At 32.0% G+C, this 19576-nt stretch overlaps 1 protein-coding gene across 3 annotated transcripts in view; it reads left to right on the top strand.

Moving 5' to 3' along the window:
* The window catches only part of LOC129216223 (segment polarity protein dishevelled homolog DVL-3-like), a 63438-nt gene that overhangs the window by 17380 nt on the left and 26482 nt on the right, over positions 1 to 19576 (top strand). For all 3 annotated transcript variants that reach the window (XM_054850589.1, XM_054850525.1, XM_054850455.1), the window contains exons 9-13: positions 6230 to 6323; positions 9329 to 9398; positions 9770 to 9857; positions 17566 to 17694; positions 18000 to 18127. In XM_054850589.1, coding sequence (XP_054706564.1) covers positions 6230 to 6323; positions 9329 to 9398; positions 9770 to 9857; positions 17566 to 17694; positions 18000 to 18127 — 509 coding nt within the window. The remainder of the gene's footprint in view (positions 1 to 6229; positions 6324 to 9328; positions 9399 to 9769; positions 9858 to 17565; positions 17695 to 17999; positions 18128 to 19576) is intronic.

Raw genomic sequence — 19576 nt, 5'->3', positions numbered from 1 at the left:
CGATTTTTGAGTGAAAATTTTTTCGCGAATACAATACTTCCTTTTTTGTAAAAGGAAGTAAAAATGTGCAGTAAGATATATCTGTATGTCAACCCTGTTACTTCACACCATGATAGATCAGTACATTGGACTTCAGTATAAAATTTTTTTGCCAAAGTGTATTAGTAGTACTAAAGATGAATGCCTTGTTTTATTTTGGGGAATTTATCATATTTACTCTTAATTGCAATAACTTGTTGTTACGATTCAAATCATTGTAATTGTCCTGTTTTGGTTGCACACCAACATAGCAGCAGTTTCTCAAGAATCAAAAACTTTTGTTTCAGGATAGTTAGGACAGTTCAGCCTACATGACAGAGCAAAAGGGTACACACGTAGGCATCCCCATAGTCTGTAAAGTAACTAGATGTCTAAAAATATAGCAATGTGAAATTGCACAAATTGCAGATTACTGCAGACACGGGTCATTCTTCAAAAAGTGCAACTTTTCTGTCACACGCCTTTTACTGTAAAAACTTAAAGAATCGATTCATTTAACAATGCTTTTGAATTACATCAAAAATATATCTGTTTAAACCTGCCAACAATTTTTAAATAATTTTTATTTTAATACATTTTTTGTTCACAACATATGAATTCTTACCTCCGTGGCATGTCACACGTTGTGTGACTGTTTATGTTGCTTAATAACTTGTTAATTTAAAAGTGTATACTTATTTATCTATTATTCCTTTCACTAGTGTCTCAAATACTAATTGTTCAAGTATATTTAATTGTTGAGTTCGTTTCAGTAGGATAAGGAATCATGTCACACAATAAAATCTCACCTCCGTTATCTAAACACATAACACCATTCCTCATTAACAGGTGGCAGTCACATTTTATTTTCCATGATACAAGAAAGCCCTCTTGTTCATTTTCAACCATAAAGAAGTCGTGAGATTTTTGTCGAAAAACAAGAAGATATAGATTTTATTTGAAAAACTAAGTATAGTTGTGTATAAACTACTATGTAAACTCTCACCTCCGTGATCTTGAATTTCAAAGAGGAAAATTAATGTAAAAAAAGAAGTGAACATGTTTTCATATGTTCAACATTAGCAGATTGTAGCAAAGAAGAAAAAAAAATATTTCCCTGAAAAATGTATCCATTAGGCCTATTTTATTCCTCACCTCCGGGAATCTCAATTTCTGGACAGACCTTATCAATGTCATTATTTCTGAGGTGAAAATAAATGATGGAGGGGAAATACATCAATATTACGAACTCTACCAAAATTATAAATTGCCAGTATATTGTCAAATTTACTAAATACTATTATATCGCTTGAGCAAGTTCGGAAACTTCTGACGGTGCTTGGTAAATTCAAAGAAGTGTTGGCACGAAAGCACAAATCTAAAAGATCCGATAAAATATAAATGAGGTTGTGAGAAGCAAAGGGATGTAAATGGACACTTTCAAGTTTTGAGTAAAACGACTTTAAAGATTCCTAGGTAGGCTAACACTGATTTTTTTTTCCTTCTAAATCTTTGTGTACAGCAGCACCTACCAGAGCTACCAGTACTGTGTCTTGCCCCAAGACAGACGAGGGGTTCACCCACCATTTGTACTGGTTATCTCCACTTTTTTCATTTTGCTACTTACATCCCTTTGCTTCTCACTGCCTCAAATGTTTTTTTTAAATCTAATGACTTTATCTACAAAAGCTTGGTTATCACTAAAAAGTACAAAATGAAATCAGTACATGATTTATTGGTTACAACACTCAATAATTATTGTAGTTAATCCTAAAATTTTCATTTTAAGGTTAATTCTAAAGCTCCCAACAAAATTAAAATTAAAATTGAACCAAGAAATGTAGGTACAGTAAAAGCTAAAGCTGTATACCACCACATTTTGTGTAAAATTCTCTCCAGACGTGCATATGCCCGACCTCTCTCCGCAATATAGTGCAATATTTTCATTTAATATTTTAAGATGAAATTTAAGATTTATTATTGGGGAAATTTTTCAGAATTGAAGTATTTCAATTTTTATAGACTCTGAAAATAAGTTGATGTGTCACTCACCAGATGGGTGTCACCCGGAAGGGAGCGGGAGATCTCCCCTCTCAAGAAAAGTTTTTTGACTTAGCAAAAAAGTGTTTTTTCTCTCTAGTTACAGCTTTGAAAAATTGAAAGCACGGGATTTGATCAACATCTATGTGTTAAACTTTAAAGGGGGAGCAAATTAGTTCTTTTCAATTTTTTAAAAATGAGATTTTTAAGTAATCTCATTTTAGAAATCGCAACTAATGGATAATTTGATTTTCGAATTGAACTTCTAATGTTGTATGCATCTTAGGTTTAAAATGAAATACAATGTGAAAATTTCTTAAAAAGGAATTAATATTTCAATCTCTTTTTAAGGGTTCCCCCCCCCCCTTCCCATGAGGGATGGGGTTTTGAAAAAATAAATAAATAAAAAAGCTGGAGTCGGAGTCGGACGTTTCAAAATCCAGGTGTCGGAGTCAGCCATTTTTCTTCTGACTCCACAGCCCTGTTTCGTACGCTCCGGAAAAACCTGTAATTGTCAGGGAAAATGACATAGTTAAAAATGTCGGGGAAAAGTCAGGGAATTTTCCAAATGTGGCCCATTTTTTTTTTTTTTTTTTCCAATTTGTTCTGAGAGACTACTGTACCATGAGATCTAATCTTTATTTTTATCGATGTTTACGAAAAAAATTTGTAAAAAGTCTGAGGCAAATTGACGCTGGCAATAAAAAAAATGGGAACCCAAAAAAAAGTTCCACAGTCGCAATTTTTGCCCCCCAAGAAAAAAATTCTACCGATGATGGACAGGAATTATGCAAAATCTCAAACGGGGAGAAGACAATTGGAACATTCGGGAGCACCAGGCTGAAGATCAATCGCGTAAAATAATTTTTTGATTTGAATAGTAGTCTTTTCAGCTAAGTGGGAAACGTAATTGCCATTTTTGGTCATTTACAAAATGGAAATAGACACGATGCTAAAATGCCTAAGCTTCCAAAAACAAAGCAGAATTGGATGTTTTCTCTAACTGAAAACTAATAAAAATAATACAAAATGTGCTGGGTTTTGATTTTGAGCAATCACATTGCTTATTGTTCTCACTTGACTGTTTTGAGGTCCTTAGATTTTATTTTCCCCCCGCCTTTCTCTGCAGTACCAGCGTCAACTGGCCCCTCCCGATGCTGTTCTCTAGTGAAAACCGTCTCAAGGTTGTGTCTGTATCCTACACACACACACTTGACACTTAACACCCTCAGAGACCACCCGCACCTACCAATTACTTGGTTTATCGGTTTTAAATGCTCAGATAAATCTGAGCAAGAATGTCTGAGGAACTTTATTTAATTACATAAAAATACAGGAAAAATACATTGTTATCTGTTACAATTTTGATTTGCTTTTGACAAAAATGTTGGTAGTTTAACATTATCCTACACACACACACACACATACATGCACACACCTACACACACACATACATGCACAAACCTACATACACACATACATGCGCACACCTACACAGACATACATGCACACACCTACACACACACACTCATGCCTACACACAGACACAAACACACATGCCTACACAAACACAGACATACACACACACCTACACACACACTCATTCACACACACATGCCCACACTCATGCCTGCACACATACGCCTACATACAAACACACACACACTCGTGATAGCGAAAAACATAATTTGAATTCAAGATGTCAAAATTCACTTTTTTTTTGTATTATTTAAAATAATTTTCTTGAGAAATGAAAAATTTTGTTCTGAAAACTTAATCTTATCCTCATTGCGTTGGACGCAAATGTGCTAAAAACTTTTCAACTGACTTCTAGTATCATGAAGATTTGTTATTTTTAAATTGTTTTCGTGCTACAAATTCAAAAAATTATGTTTCCGAAAACAGCATTGGATATTTATTGCATTGCAAACTATTGAAAACATCGCAAAAGTGCCCTTTTTTCTGGATAATTCGTAATTATTTTCTGACAAAATGCAAAATTTTATCTTCAGAACATTTTTTTATCTTAATTTATTTATTATGTTTATGCGCTGAAAATTGATTATTTTTTCTTAATTGTGGTTTCTTTAAGGATTATTAATTATTTATAACTACTTTTATCTGACAAATTCAAAAATCTACTTATCTCAAATTTTTCACTTAGTTGCCATATTTGGTCGTTTGCACATTGGAAGTAGATGTAAATTTCCAAATGTAGAATTAGATGCATGAAATACACTGCCAGTTCAGTCATTTCAAGCCGATGAAATTGCAGTCCTCGACTGGAAATGACTGAGCTGGTGGTGTATTTCATGTATTTATGCTTTAGCCCTGACTAATGGGCGGTAATTTACTGAATATACCACAGAATTGGATGTTTATCTCAATGTAAACTATTGGAAGTAGCATAAAATGTACAAAAAGTTATGAATATTTAAACTTAATTATTTTCTAGAAAAGAAAATTTTAATGTTCATTCTTTAATATGCGAAAGAAAAAAAACTGATTATTGGCATTGGCCCTATGAATGGCGGATGTTGATTTTTGTTATGCATTATATGGTATGCTGATCAATGCAACAAGTTAGGTACAGTAAAATCCCTCTAATGCGGACACTAACGGGACAAATTTTTTTGTCCGCAATAGAGAGGTGTCCGCTGGACAGGGGTTTAATTATGTTATTTGCATTGAAACTGGGGAATTAAAAATTGTCCGCATAAGAGGGGTGTCCGCCTTTGAGGGGTGTCCGTTAGGAGGGGTTTTACTGTACTTTGTTTTCAACTAGTAGTAAACAAATTAACATGATTTTAAACAAAATGTTTTTAAAAAAACTTAAAAATTTCGAGGAAAAAAAAATTTAATTTTTTTTTAAATCTAAGGGGAAAAGTTTCAGATCTGCCGCATTGCTTCTTTAAACAATTTTGATTATTTTGAAAGTATTGTTATTTAAATCTAATTTTGAATAAAAAGAGTAACCTGGAATTTTCTAAAAATACAACCTGGAAAAGTCGGGGATTTTTTTTTAACCGCAAGTGTATGAACCTTGAAGCACAATTAGTAGCAAAGAAAGCTGGAATGAAATGCAAATGAAAGAAATACTTTTAATTAACCGAAACTATATATACTTTACTTTGAATATAATTTTCTCACCTTGGGAGGAGATTTTCGTTGGTTATCCAGAGCGAGGAACATGGACTTTTCTCCTCAATGCCTCGCCAATGTCAAACTCTCTGGTCCAATTTGCACAAAAATATCCAGCGACGTAGAAACGACATAGTTCAAGATTCAAATAACGGACAAGGTTCTTGAACCATGTAGAACTATGTCGAAAGTTTTTTTTTTTTTTTTGCCGACTTGATTTAGAAATTCATTTTTATTGCTTATTTCGGCGTTTGAAATCGATTAATCATTATCAAAAGTGTTTATATAGTAACATTGTTATTTATATAAAAATCAGAAGCAAAACAGAAAATTACAAATGTCGAAAAATGTTGTTTTATAAAAGAAAAAAAATATTGAAACTGATGTTTTTTTATGTGGCTGACGTACTTTTTCTACGTCAATCGTTATGTTGTGGGAACTGCCAGCGGCAGGACGGTGTGGTGTCATCTATTGGCAGCATTTTCAACGTTTTTCAAAAACTTGGATTTTTTTTTGCTTGAAAAAAAACTGTACCCGCCGCACCGGCATTATTATTTTTTTTTTCTTTCTTTTTTTCTTGTATGTGCTACGGTGCTTATTCCCAAAAATACTGCAGTTACTGAGTAGGGAGACACATATGCAGAAAGATGCTCCTTACCAAAAGTTAACTTTTTAAGTTATGTCTCTTACATATCGAAGTTAATCTAGTGGAATCAGTTTTCTCTTTCAGTGTCATTTTGGTTTTTTGTTTTCATTCCTCACTCCTTGAATCAAGTGTCTTGAATTTTCTTTTAAGACAAATCTTTTCATATCTACATCATCAGCTTACCTGTCAGATTTCAAACTTCTGGTGTATTTCTATCTGACTCAAATAACTAGATTTGTTATTACATTATTTTATTATTTGTTATTTGTTATTTGAAAGATGAAACTGCATGTTTTCTTATTATTTCATAGTATGCAAAAATCAGTTGCATTTGAATTTAAAATAATATAAAAATATTAACATTTTATTATGAAAATTACTTAGAATTTCAACTACAACTGAAGAAAGCAGTGTGTCCCGTATTCATCCAAGACATAGGCGAAGGCGTCGCAGACATCGTATGCCACCTATGAGTAGAGTAAGCTCCTTTTTTCATGATCTGTTTATGCATATTTTTTCCTAGCTGTTTCACCCAGCATGTTTGGGCTTTAAGCACAAAATTATTGTTTCAATAAAAGAACAAATGATTGAATAATATAAAAACCACCACCTATAGCCAATTTGCCTATCAAACATTTTTCATTGTTAATCAAATCTAAAATTTCTTGCAAAAAGAAAAAGAAGCTGCAACCTTTTATACTCAATTCAGCGAGAGCTGATAGGGGAAGTAGTAAACAAAGATGGTTACTACTTTCATGACTTACTCTGGAATTCATTAGCATGAACTTTTTTTTTCCGCTTTTAATTTCAACTGCGCTTTATTCGCAGCTGCCCCAACACATGCAAATTTTTCAGAAAGAATGCACTTTTTTATTTTCAGCAATAACATTATTTTTTGAGTCTGAAAAGAAGAATTTTTCAAAATTCTGACTCTCTAAAGAATTTTGTTCGTAAAATACATTGTCAAAATACATTGATTTGTTAAAAGTATCGGGGTGCGGGATCGATGTTTTATTTATTTTTTAAAAATGAAGAAATACAGAAAAAGAAAATACAAAATGTCCAGTTAAATATTAAAAAACATTTTAAATTGTAAACTGTGTTTTTTAAAACAGAAATTCATTTCTGACAGTTAAATATTGCTTAGATTTAAAAAAAATCAGCATTTTTTAATTTTATGGAGTATGAAATTCTGTATTTAACTAACAAACTGCTTTAGAGAGGTTACATCTACTTACTTTAAATTCTGTGTTTCATATTGTGTATTTAATTATTTGTTTCTCATTATAAATCAAGGATATTTCATTATCTCTGAGCTTGCAGTAAATTACAAAACTGCAGAAGTTTAATGCTTTTGCCCTTATGTATGAGTAATTGTATCGTTTCTAATGTGACAAAAGCTGTTTTGGAAGGTACATTTTTTGAAAGTCTGAATCTTGAAGTCTCACTTGTATGGTTTGTCCATTCATAATGCACATATGATATTTTTTCTTTATGGTGCTTTTAAAAAAAAAAGAGTAGAAATTAGAATACAAACAGTTTTTTAAATAACTATCAATAATTTTTCATGCGTGAGAGTTTAAATTAGTAAGAATTACCTTCAATAACATTAAAAAAATAATAAAGAATAAGACATTTATATTATTTAGGAAAAAGAAATTTAAATCACTTAACATCAGGATTAGTGGAATTCACATTAATGATCAGAGTATCAACTGTTGCTTCAATGACCTCGTCCATATTCCACATTTGCTTTTCTATTTTTTTTAGTATGCTCAATGAATAAATACAGGCTTATTTTATTTATTAACTAGCTGCATTGCCCGGCTTCGCACGGTCTACCTCGAAAATTAAAGTCATGTCCAGTAACGCTTTTCCGTAAAAATAATCATTCTCAAAGAAAGAAAGCGGCAAATCAAAAATTCCTGCATAAATTAAACGCAACCCTCCATAAATACAAGTAAAATCCTAAAAAAAAGAACGATGATAAATTGCCAAATAATAATCAAAAGGGGAAAATTTTACCCCAAAACAAGAACAAAATTTTATTTAGTCACAGCCGAGAAAAAAAATGTGGCAACCTTCTGAAAGCTAATTTGAAATTAGATCGCGCAAGCAATAGTTCTCCCGATATGAAAATAGAGTTCCATTAGGCTTAAAAGTGCTTTTTATTTTTTTCCCATTGATTTTACAGCCTTTTTTTTTTTTTTTTTTGAACGTAGAAACTGGGTGAGGTCTTTGGGTATTTTTTGCGAGTTCTCGAATGGCGCTGAATTTGAGCTGGTCAGATAATTATTTCAGGTAGAAAGATTCGGGTTAATGCCATTTTCGGTCCATAAAAATTAAAATTTGAACGGTTTGGTACTTTCTTGGCATTTGAAAAAACCCCTACGTTCCTTCTTGGGTGCCCAATTACCTTCTTGCCAAAATTGGTCGCGATCCGCCGTTAACTGGATTTATATAGGGAACATACACACATATTCTCTGTTTTATTTATATAGATGTGTAGCACTTCTACTCGAGTAAAAAAAAAACTATTGATTATTATTTAAAAGGCAGTATAGTACCAATATGGTATAATTTTTCGTAATATTAAGAAAAATATGTGTCCACATTTTAAGCCGCTTACTTTTTCCTCTTTTTTGCTTTTGAGCTCTTTTCATCCCTGTGTATGTATGCATAGAATTTACAATACAGTCGAACCTCCATATATCGAACTTCCACATATCGAAATTTTCTATATATCGAAATCCCTGCAAATTTCTATGTTCATTACATAGAAAAATTGTTTCTATATATCGAAAAAATCTCTATATATCGAATTTTTTTTCGAGACATTCGTAGATTTGTTTTTCCACTTGAGACTGTCTCATGAAAAATGAAGGTTAGGGGAGATAATTATGTTCACTAAAGGTTGCTACGAAACTCATAAGGAATCTGGGGTTGAGGGGTGTGTAGATAGGTCGTTGTTTCGTTCTAGAGTTCTTAAATTCCCTCAAGTTTATTTCAAATCTTAGTTGTAACCATTAGCATTGTAAAATCAGTTTCAAGTTCTCTCTTTTGTCTGTTGATTATCATTCCTAGTCTTTTTAGCTGCAGTAAAAATCATTCAAGTTAAGTAGATTGATTTTTTACTCTTCTGTCGATTACATTATCAAAACGAAAACCCATAATGTTGCGGATCAAGTTGAATTGAAGAAGAATGAAGATGTATGAAGGCGCAAAAATGTAATTTCTGTTATTTTTTTAATTATTAACTTTTATTTTAATCCGATGCTCGTATCAATTTGAAATTGGGTTTTTGCACACGTAAATTAGCTTTATTTTTAATGTTTTAGGAGACTTTTAGGATAAAATAAGATTGTTTCTATATATCGAAATTTCTATATATCGAATTTTTTCCCGACAATTTGCTACTTCGATATATGGAGGTCGGACTGTATTTGCTAATTTAATTTCTAATTTTCCTTTCTCTTTTTGCAGACTTCATCTATTAGTAGCATAACAGATTCCACAATGTCACTAAATATTATTACTGTTACCCTGAATTTAGGTTTGTTAATTTTCAAATATTATAATTTTAAACATTTTCATTTGCCATTCTGCTTTAATGTAACTAGCATTTGTTTGCCACTTTGGATAAAAAACAATCTAGTTCACTTTTTACTAAAAATTTAAAAAATAAAATTGAATATTTTTGTTAAAATTGAGAAATTAAAAATATATATTTTTCCATATTTAACTGCATGAAATATTGTCTTGATAAAATTCAATTATGAGTGTAAGAGCTATGTGCATATTTACTTATAATTCATGGAAATATATTTTATAGATATTCTTAATAATTTCCTCTTTGATATCATTAAATATTGTTGCTGTGGAATTAATCTAATCATGTACTAAATCATACAATTTTTTTTATAGATACTGTGAATTTTCTTGGAATTAGTATAGTTGGACAATCAAATAAAGGAGGTGATGGTGGGATCTATGTTGGCTCAATAATGAAAGGGTAAGTCTGTAAATTTGAGATGAAAAATGTTTCACACAAGCCTGGGAACAGCTAGAGTAAAATTCTGGAATATGTCTATTTTAAGACACAGTTACAAAGGGGCAATTGTTGCCAAACACAACGGGGAAAATATTCTGTAATTCAGAAGAGTTCATCTGTTTTGAAAAATTTCAAAATGGCGTCATGATTCCCATGTAAAAAGTAAAACTCATGTATATGCTGGTGGTACATTACCTTGTAACGAAAGGTACCAAATGCAACCATCATCACCCCCCCCCCTGAAAGTTTTTCTTGCTGGCTGAAACAGCCACAATCTGTATTATGCTCTAAAATGAGGAACAACCTTTAAAGAGAGACAAAAATATGTTCCCAGGCCGAGGAGTCAGTCACCTTTCTCACCTTTAGTCACCTTTTGAAAATTTGGTTACTTTTAGTCACCTTTTGCAACTTTTGTCACCTTTCTCACCTTTCTTGAAATGCGTCTTAGGATTTTTTTTTTAAATAATTAAATCTTTGAAAAGTATCTGAATGATAGCTTTAACAGTAAAATTAATTAAAAAATAACCTTAAATATGCCCCCCTCCCACCTTGTTGTTGTTTAAGAAAAATAGCTATGCTTCCGGGAAATTAGGGAATTTTTTTTATCGCTTGCAATTGCACCCTATGAGCAGAACCAGTCTTTCTATCCCTTCTACAGATGGACTTGCTCCTTATTTTCGGGAATGTATGTTAAAGGAAGCATGTTTATTCTATTATACTTTGAGCTTTGATGAAACTACCAATGTCAAAGACAAAAAAGAACTGCAACGAACAATAAAATATTGGTCTGAAAACCAATGTTACATCACAACAAGGCATCTCAAAACTTTCTTCTTGGGCAAGGCAGTTGGTGAAATTTCGATTGAGAAGCTATGTGAAGCACTTACCGAGAGTAATTACCCATGAATAAATGTCTCATGCTTTCCTTTGGATGGTCCTTATGTTAATAAAAAGATTTTTAGGTTGTTTGACACTATTATCCTTGAGACACAAGAAAAAAGCCTAATAAATATTGGTCATACAATGCATAATGCATATGTCAAAGCATTGCAATATTTAGGTGAAGAAGCATCTGAACTTCTTCTTAGTACTTATTACTTATAGCTATTTTGATGGTTGGCCTTCCCGTTAGGAGGACTTCGAAGAAGTGCAAGCTCAACTAAATACACCTCATCGCAAGTTCCTGAAACACACAACTACCCATTGGCTTACCCTTGGACCTGCAGCAAACAGACTACTGGAACAGTGGGATGCTCTTCAGTATTATTTTTTTAAACATGTGCCTTTGAAAAAGAATTCAACTATGCAATGCAGGTCATATAAAGCTGTTGCAAATGTTTTAAAAAGACCTTCTATAAAAGCTGAGCTGCATTTTATCTTTTCATCTGCTGATTTGTTTATACAGTTCACGAAACGTTTTCAATGCCAAGCACCTATGATACATAAATTGTACCAAGAAATAGAGACCATTGTTCTGACTTTTATGGCTTGGGTTATAAAAGCCTCTGTCATAAAGTAAGTTGATTTTTAAACATAGACATGGATGAACTGTTTGCAGTTGGTAACAGACTACCCTTGAAGATCTCGTTGTTAGTGGAGAGGTGACAGATGAACTGTCAAAACTGAAAGAAAAAGAAAATGTTATGTTTTTAAGAGGTGTTAAAAAGCATTGTGTGACTGCATGCAAGTATGTAATAGAAAAAAGTTGCATATCAAACGGTTACTGAAAAGTTTTAAATTTTTGGATCCAAAAAAGAGAAGTAAATCTAGAAGCTGTAAGGATCTGATAAAGGTTACCAAAATCATGCCCTTTAATGTTCCACTCGATAAGTTGCAAGATGAATGGAAACTTTTGCAGCTGGAAAAAGATGATGAAGCATCCGAAAACAAAATCATTGATATCTACTGGCAGCAGCACATTTCAAAAAACGACTCAACTTCCAATGATCTAATGTCTCTAAAGTGATAAAAGCTTCACTTCAGGGTTGGGTTTTGGACTGTCCAAAACTGGTTTAGGACAGGACAGGTGGTTTTTACCATCCAAAAGTGTCCGAAACTGCCTTAAACTGTCCAAAACTATGTTAAAGTTAAAGGGGTGTAATCTAATCAATTCGTTTTCACTGCAATATTCATGATGCATAAATAAAGATATTAATGAGGTTTAGTTAATCAGTATTTGATAATATTTTTCTTCAAAATGTTCATTTAAAAAACATTTTACTTAAAAAAAATTGCCAATAACTTTTTCACAAAAACTTAGTTGGTAGAGTTTGGAAAGGAAATTCACAACACTACCAAGCAGGGCCGGATTTAGGGAGTGCAGGCGGGGCTACTGCCCCGGGGTCTCCACAACAAATTTTTTACAAAATATCCTAACTTTCACGAGTCGAAAATATCGGATACATATATATGTATCAAAATATTCGGATATATATCAAAGTATCGGATATTTTCGAAAATATGATGATCTTTTCGAACCCTGATTAGGGGTCTCCACTCCTTCTTTGCCCCGGGGCCTCCACACTTCCAAATCCGACCCTGCTACCAAGACAACTAATTTCAGTTCCATTCATAACGCAAAGGAATATTATTAAATGTACAATATTCAGGTGCAATACATTTTTTAAATGGTTTTTGCAAATAAGTTTTACATGATTTTTTAACAAAAATCATTTTTTAAATCTTAGATTAAAGAACAAGAAATTGATGATTAAACACTTATATTATAAAACTTGTGCTATTCTTTTTTTAGTTTACGTTTTTAATATGCATTCTGTAACTAAAAAAAATTGTAATTTATTGCATTTAAGTCAATTATTGCATTTAAGTCAATTATATTTTGAACACTTTCTTTTGCACACATGCATAAATGTCAAAAAATTTAGTTTATGCAAAAAAAAAAAAAAAAAAAAATCTCCTGCATACAAATTGAAATTTTTAATGAAGAATTTAATAATTTCTACTTAACTAGATTAAAATCAGCTGCATAAATAAGTTACATATATATTTATACCTGAATGTTCACATTGAATAAATATATTAAATAGTCAATAAAATAATTTTGACACTTTTTGTTCTGTTTTTGATATTTTCTCACAAAATAGTTTTGGACATTTTCGGACACAAGGATTTTGAACAGGATGGTAAAAACCTTGCCACCCTGCTTTCATTTGCACACATGCATAAACATAGGGAAATTTTGTTCCTATTATCAAAAATAAATAAACTTATGCATAAAAATTGAAATTTTTATCAAGAATTCAACTCCTGTGCAACTAGATTAAAATCAGCTGCATAAGTAAGTTGAATGTTCTCAATGAATAAATGTTCAATATAAAACATTACTTTGATAAATTTTATTATCTTTTTTGATGTTTTCTCACACAATACTATTTTTCTTAAAATATAGTTTTGGACACTTTCGAACAGTTTTGGACACTAGGGTTTTGGACAGGGCAGTAAAAACCAGGTTTTTTACCGTAGTTTCCAAAACCTTGCCAACCGTGCTTCACTTGCATTATCACATGGTAATGCTGACATTGAAAGACTATTTTCTATTTCAAAGCACCTTTTTGGTGAAAATAAGACAGCAAGGACTGAAAAATTTTCAAACAGCATACTTATAGTTAAAGACGCTGTAAAAGAATATCTTCATTTGCTTTCTTTACCAATTGGTCCAGAAATAATTAAATGTGCACAACAAGCACATGTAAATTACACAACACACATGGATGAATTGAAAAGGAAAAAGGATTTGGAATTGAAACAGAAGCAAAAAGAAGAGCAAAAAAGAAAGGATTGTGAAGAAGAAACTAAGAAAATGGAAAAAATTAAAACATATATTGAAAGTGAAACTAGAAATCTTCACAAAAAGCATATAGGGCTATTTTGGTAAAAGTCAGTAAAAAGGGATAATCCTTTTCTGTTTTTTGAGTTCTTAACAAATTGCTTTTGGTCACCTTTTAGTTACTTTTTTGTCACCTTTTAGTCACCTTTGTTTTCAAATTTGTCACCTTTCTCACTTTTTTCAAAGGCCATCAGCAGTCCTCGGCCTGTGTTCCTTATTTTCTTCAGTTAATGAATATGGTTTTGTATTGTGTATGGAAATTATTGCATAATATTTGGCAGATTTTACTGTTTAGGTTATTGTTCTCGTACTTCAAAATATTTTTTGTCAATAATCCCTTATTTCACTTTGTAAAACTTACTAAAATATTATAGACTCTCGTTTTACACGGTTTAAGATTTGACACCTTTATTTTATTTTACGCAGATGAGTTTCGGTTTTATGCAGATGTGGCAATGTAAACAGATAACATTTTCCCCTCTTTCAAAATCCAAACTCCTAAAGATTGCAGATTACGTGCAATCAACTGAATTTTGACGTGCTAATAATTGAACTTGGGTCACTGGAGACATTTAATGTGATCGATTCCAGAGCTCTTTCCAGAAGTAAATTTATTAAACTCACACAGTTCAGAACTCACTGGAAGAAGAGCTTTTAGAAGTGACAAAGGAGGCCAAAACCGACGAGGATACCGACGTCGGTGACACACAACCAAAAACGTTCACAATGAAAATTTTGAGTCATTTCTAGACAATAGAAATGATCTTTCTGATTTGTTAGTGAAGAAAGATTCTATCATGAAAATGACGCGAGTGATCATGAATGCGCTAATGCCCTGCAAAGAATTACAGAGAAAAATTCTTAATGACTGCCAAAAGACTATGATAGCCAGCTCTTCTTTATAAACAGGACAAACAAATAATTTGTTATCTTTATGCATGTTGTGCATAAAAGTCAATATAAGTACACATTAAACTTGTTATACAATTAGTCATCACTTAAATGAAGTATTTTGTTATCTATGGAGTCAAACCCCTATTTTAACACTAGTATTAGATCTCAATTTACACAGTGTTTCAATTTACACGGCATTTCCGTGGAACGTAACCCCCGCATAAAACAAGGGTCTACTGTATTGACTCTCATTTGTGTGTAAAAAAAATGAATAAACAAATAAAAACTCATGTCTGTTTGCATTAATATATTGGGAGGATGGGAAAGTTTTAAAAAAATGTCATTTTTTTTCAAACTAATAATTTTTTGCCAATATTTTATTTTCAATAAATGACTCGATTACCCTCATTATCAGCGTCCTTTTGTCATCTAATATGCAAATTTCAAATTCTAAATCGATAAAAATTTATTGGTTTTTCAGCAAAATATTTAGAGTCGGCATTATGGATAGTAACCAAATTTTTGGGTTGTTGTCTCTTAGAAAGTGCAGTAGCAATAGAAACAAAGAGAAATCAGTGCAATGTCAGAGGAGTATATTCCAGCTCTTGTCAACATAAAATGTGTAGTTCTAAAACATGATTGTGCAAGACTACACTGCTAAATTCAACCATGGGAAAATTAATCAATGTCAATCATTAAACATGGCAGCCATGTGCTTATCTAGAAATTTCCTCACCAACAGCAAGACATGACACTGTGCATTCTCATCTTGTTTTCTGATCATCATTGTGGACTCTTGGCAGCATCTCCTTAGGCATCTTTAATCATTCTGCGGGTCTCCATCACAGTTTTCTTTGGTATGTCTCTGGTGCTGAATTTGGTGGCATAATTCTGCTCAAGATCTTTCTCCATCTTGAATCACAACAGCCCTTCTTAATAGAGGTTCAGTAAAATTGAGGTACTTACTTTCGACTCGCCTGCAGGCAAGAAGAACTATCGGTCTCTTTGAAGGGCTCCTCACTACCAGGCTCAGATTGCCTGATACCCTCCTTCGTTCTGTTCAAGCTATGGAATTTTAGTCCTTTTTTTTTTTATCCTACCCTGTAAGAAAATCACTTGCATACACTATAATTTGCAATGATATTTTAAGTAACTTGGGTTTGTGTTTGTATGTTAAGTATATAGTAAGCGTGTAATAGCGTTATTAACACGTTACCATGATTATCAGTTATCAAATCATAGGTCAGGAAAGAAATTAAGTATTAATTTATGTAGAATTTCTACAAAACATAAACCAAATAAACCATTTACAATATAAATTAGCTTTTGCTTTTGGAATGATTTATTTTATGTTTTATTTATTTTGAATTAATAATCATACTTAATTCAGATAACTTTAGGTTTTTAAATGGAGAGGTACTTGATTTCACAAAAAGACAATTTGAATTTTTATACAATAAAGTAAAAGCTGTTAAAAAGCTGAATTTAAATAAATATTTGGCTTTCAGCAGTGAAAGATATTGGGTGCGTCCCTAAGCACAAGTTCTGTAACTTTAAATTACTCTAAAAAGCCAAATAACTGAAAATGTTTTTAAATCACTGGAAAATGTGGGTAGCTTCTGGAATAATACCAAAAAAAAAGAAAGAAAGAAACTAGAGACGTACCGAGTAGCACTTTGGCCGAGTACCGAGTACTTGGCCGAGTTACCAAGTACCAAGAACCACCGACACACATGTGATGAATTTTGAACTTAATGGAATAGTAATATAGACCCCTTGTCCATATAATAGTTTTTAAAACTAAATTCCTGCTGAAATTTAATTACGCATTATATAAACAATTTTGTTTGTGTCAAAAATTTTACAAAAAAATTATTTTTAAAATTAAAAATAAATAAATTAAAGGTATGATTAATCAAGTTGGAATTAAAACAAATTACAGTGAAATCCCTCTAATGCAGACATTAACAGGACAATTTTTTTTTTGTCTGCAATAGAGAGGTGTCCTCAGGACATAGGTTTAATAATGTTATTTGCATTGGAACTGGGAAATTAAAAATTGTCCACATAACAGGGGTGTCCCCCTTTAAGAGGTGTCCGTTAGGAGGGGTTTCACTGTATACCAATCAATTATAGTTCTAGTTCGCCAAACATAAATAATTTTTAAAAGCAGATAAAACAAATGTGCAGGAACACTGCAGACACGTTTTTCTGACCCCCCATTACAAGGAACGTCTTTTGCGGTGCATAACATGTGAGCTAAAGAATGTAAAGACATACGACAAAAAAATCCAACTTTTGTCGGATGCCTTTAAATCCACGAGCTCCCATTTTGTGCATTGAAAAAGAAATTCCTTGTAACGCCAAAACATGTGTCTGCAGTGTTCCTGCACTGTGCTTTTAACGTTGTTTTATTTTCTTTTATTTTTTAAGCAAAGGTATTTTTATATTTTTTATAACCAATTTTTGTTTGTAGCAAAAATCCATTTTTAATATAAAAATTCCATATTTTCTATATTAAAATTTTCTATACTTACCTTTTTTGCATAATTTTTAATAAATAAGTTTCATTAACTTTGGGGACATTAAAATAAAGATTTATTCCATTGAAGCATTACAAACTTCATTTTTCTCGAAATTTAAATTTGACTTATAAATTTTAATTGTAAATGATTGCAGAATATGATGCTTGCTCTTTTATCTATAAATTTTAGTATCTGTCTTAGACAATACTCAATTTTTTGCAACTACTCGGTATTGGCCGAGTATCTGATCAGAATTTGGCTGAGTACGGAGTAGTTACCGAGTACTCGGTACGTCTCTAAAAGAAACATTAACAAAAGTTTCTCTTAATGCCTTGTATCACAATAATTAGAAATATTTTCACAGAAATAGTAATTTTAATATCATGCAATTCTTTGTTTGCAGTGGAGCTGTTGCCTTAGACGGGAGAATTGAACCTGGTGATATGATTCTGCAAGTAAATGACATAAATTTTGAGAATATGAGCAATGATGATGCTGTGCGAGTATTAAGAGAAGCTGTTCAGAAACCTGGGTACATTTATTTATCACTATTTTTTACTTGCAATACTTATTAGTGTATAAGTCAAAACACTTTTAATAAAGATGTAAAAAAGTAGTCAAAAACTTTGGACTAAGTTATGAGTAAAATATGCCATTGTGTATAAAAGTAGAAATATAAGATGGTAGACTGTCTAAACTTTATTTGATTTTCAACTTATAGTACTTAAAATTGATTCTCAGAAAGTCAGTGTTAAACTGCATTTTGCATGAAAATTTGTTATGTGTTATCTTTAGTATAATATGTGTGTAGTACTAATTCAATTAAAAAAATTTCAGCCCTATTAAGTTGGTAGTTGCTAAATGTTGGGACCCAAATCCTACAGGATATTTCACAATACCTCGAACTGAACCCGTTCGTCCTATCGATCCTGGTGCTTGGGTTGCACATATTGAAGCTACTAGAGGTATATATTGAATTTATTTTTATTTCTCTTAGTTCTAAAACTTTGTGTGTTATATACTGTCTGTCTTTCATGAGAAAAGCTTCTGCCATCAAGTCTGAGCCCATCTACTGCCATAGAAACAGACTTCTTTCATTTTTTGCAAGGGATAGCAGGAAAGCTTTTTGGCGCCATTTCGCCACTCATCTACTTGCCTTTGTGCAGTCGTATGGGTTTATCCAACCTTAAGCTTCCCTTGGTAAAATGAGACGCGCCTCGTTGCTATAGCAGTAGACAAACGGTGATTTTTCTCGTAAGGGTCAGACAGTACTTGTATACAAAGGGTATAACATAATGTTATCTTTTTCAACATCCTCATATTGCATGTAAAAAGGTGTTTAAATCCTTGTGGGAGAAAGGGCTATAATTTCAGACCTCGAAGAGTTCCTATTTTTCCTACTTTTTGGAGCTCCCTCCTTATTTTCCTACTTTTTCCTTTTTTCCTACTTTTTCTTTCTTTAGTATAGCACTTCTAATTGTGCATTAATATTTACTTTTACAATACCGCACCGATAATTTTATGCATGCTTTAATTTTCAAAAGCAAAATAAAAAAGTCTATCCTGAGCTTTTCATTGATTGACTACAGTAATTTCTGGAAGAAACACAGCAGAGTTTGCATGTTTAAAAGTTGAATTTTCGTAAGTGACTTTTTTGATGTTGCAGAGTTTATGATTGACTTTTCTTTTTATCGCCCCGACTTCATTCCTACTGTTTCAACGAAACAATAAAGAAATAGATGCTGGCACATTCTGATGCAATTATATAGTATTACCCGTCAATTTGAAACTTTGATTAAAGTAAACGACCAACTGTTCAAAAAGTGTGGGAAAAGCCGAATTTTCTATTTGCCAATTTTTTGTTACGTTGATTACAAGTGAAATGGAGCTTTATTTAAACAGAAAGGCAATGTATAACCTTAAAAGGTAGCAAAAAATGAAAATCCTGTACACTGTACATATTTTATTGATGTTAGTACAAATTAAAAGCGATATATAACAGAAATTCGCAAAAAAGAACCACTTCAAAAATAATTGAGGAACATAATAATCATACATAAATATGATTATTGTTCATTCTAAATCGTAAACATGATCATAAAATTTATAAAAATTCATTTTCTTTCCTTGCAAAGAGTGTATTTGCAAAAAAAAAAAAAAAAAAACTGGCAAAACCTAGATGCGCAAAATGTTCTCGAATTTTGGAGAAAAATCGGAAATCAATTTAAGTGCGAGATTTCGTTTTTATTTCTTTACATTTTTAAAAGTTGGGGTACAGAGCCACAAGCAAATGTGTACTGTATTTTTGGTTTTTTTAATTGGGTATTTTCTACTCTGATATATCATCAATATCAAGGAGTTGCTCGTCATTTTTATATGCTGCATTTATGGCAATGCAGTATTTCTGAACACTA

Source organism: Uloborus diversus, chromosome 1, assembly GCF_026930045.1.
Source record: "Uloborus diversus isolate 005 chromosome 1, Udiv.v.3.1, whole genome shotgun sequence".
Classification (NCBI taxonomy): Eukaryota; Metazoa; Arthropoda; class Arachnida; order Araneae; family Uloboridae; genus Uloborus; species Uloborus diversus.
The sequence above is the reverse complement of the archived record's forward strand: the minus strand, read 5'-3'. Positions and strand labels throughout refer to the sequence as shown.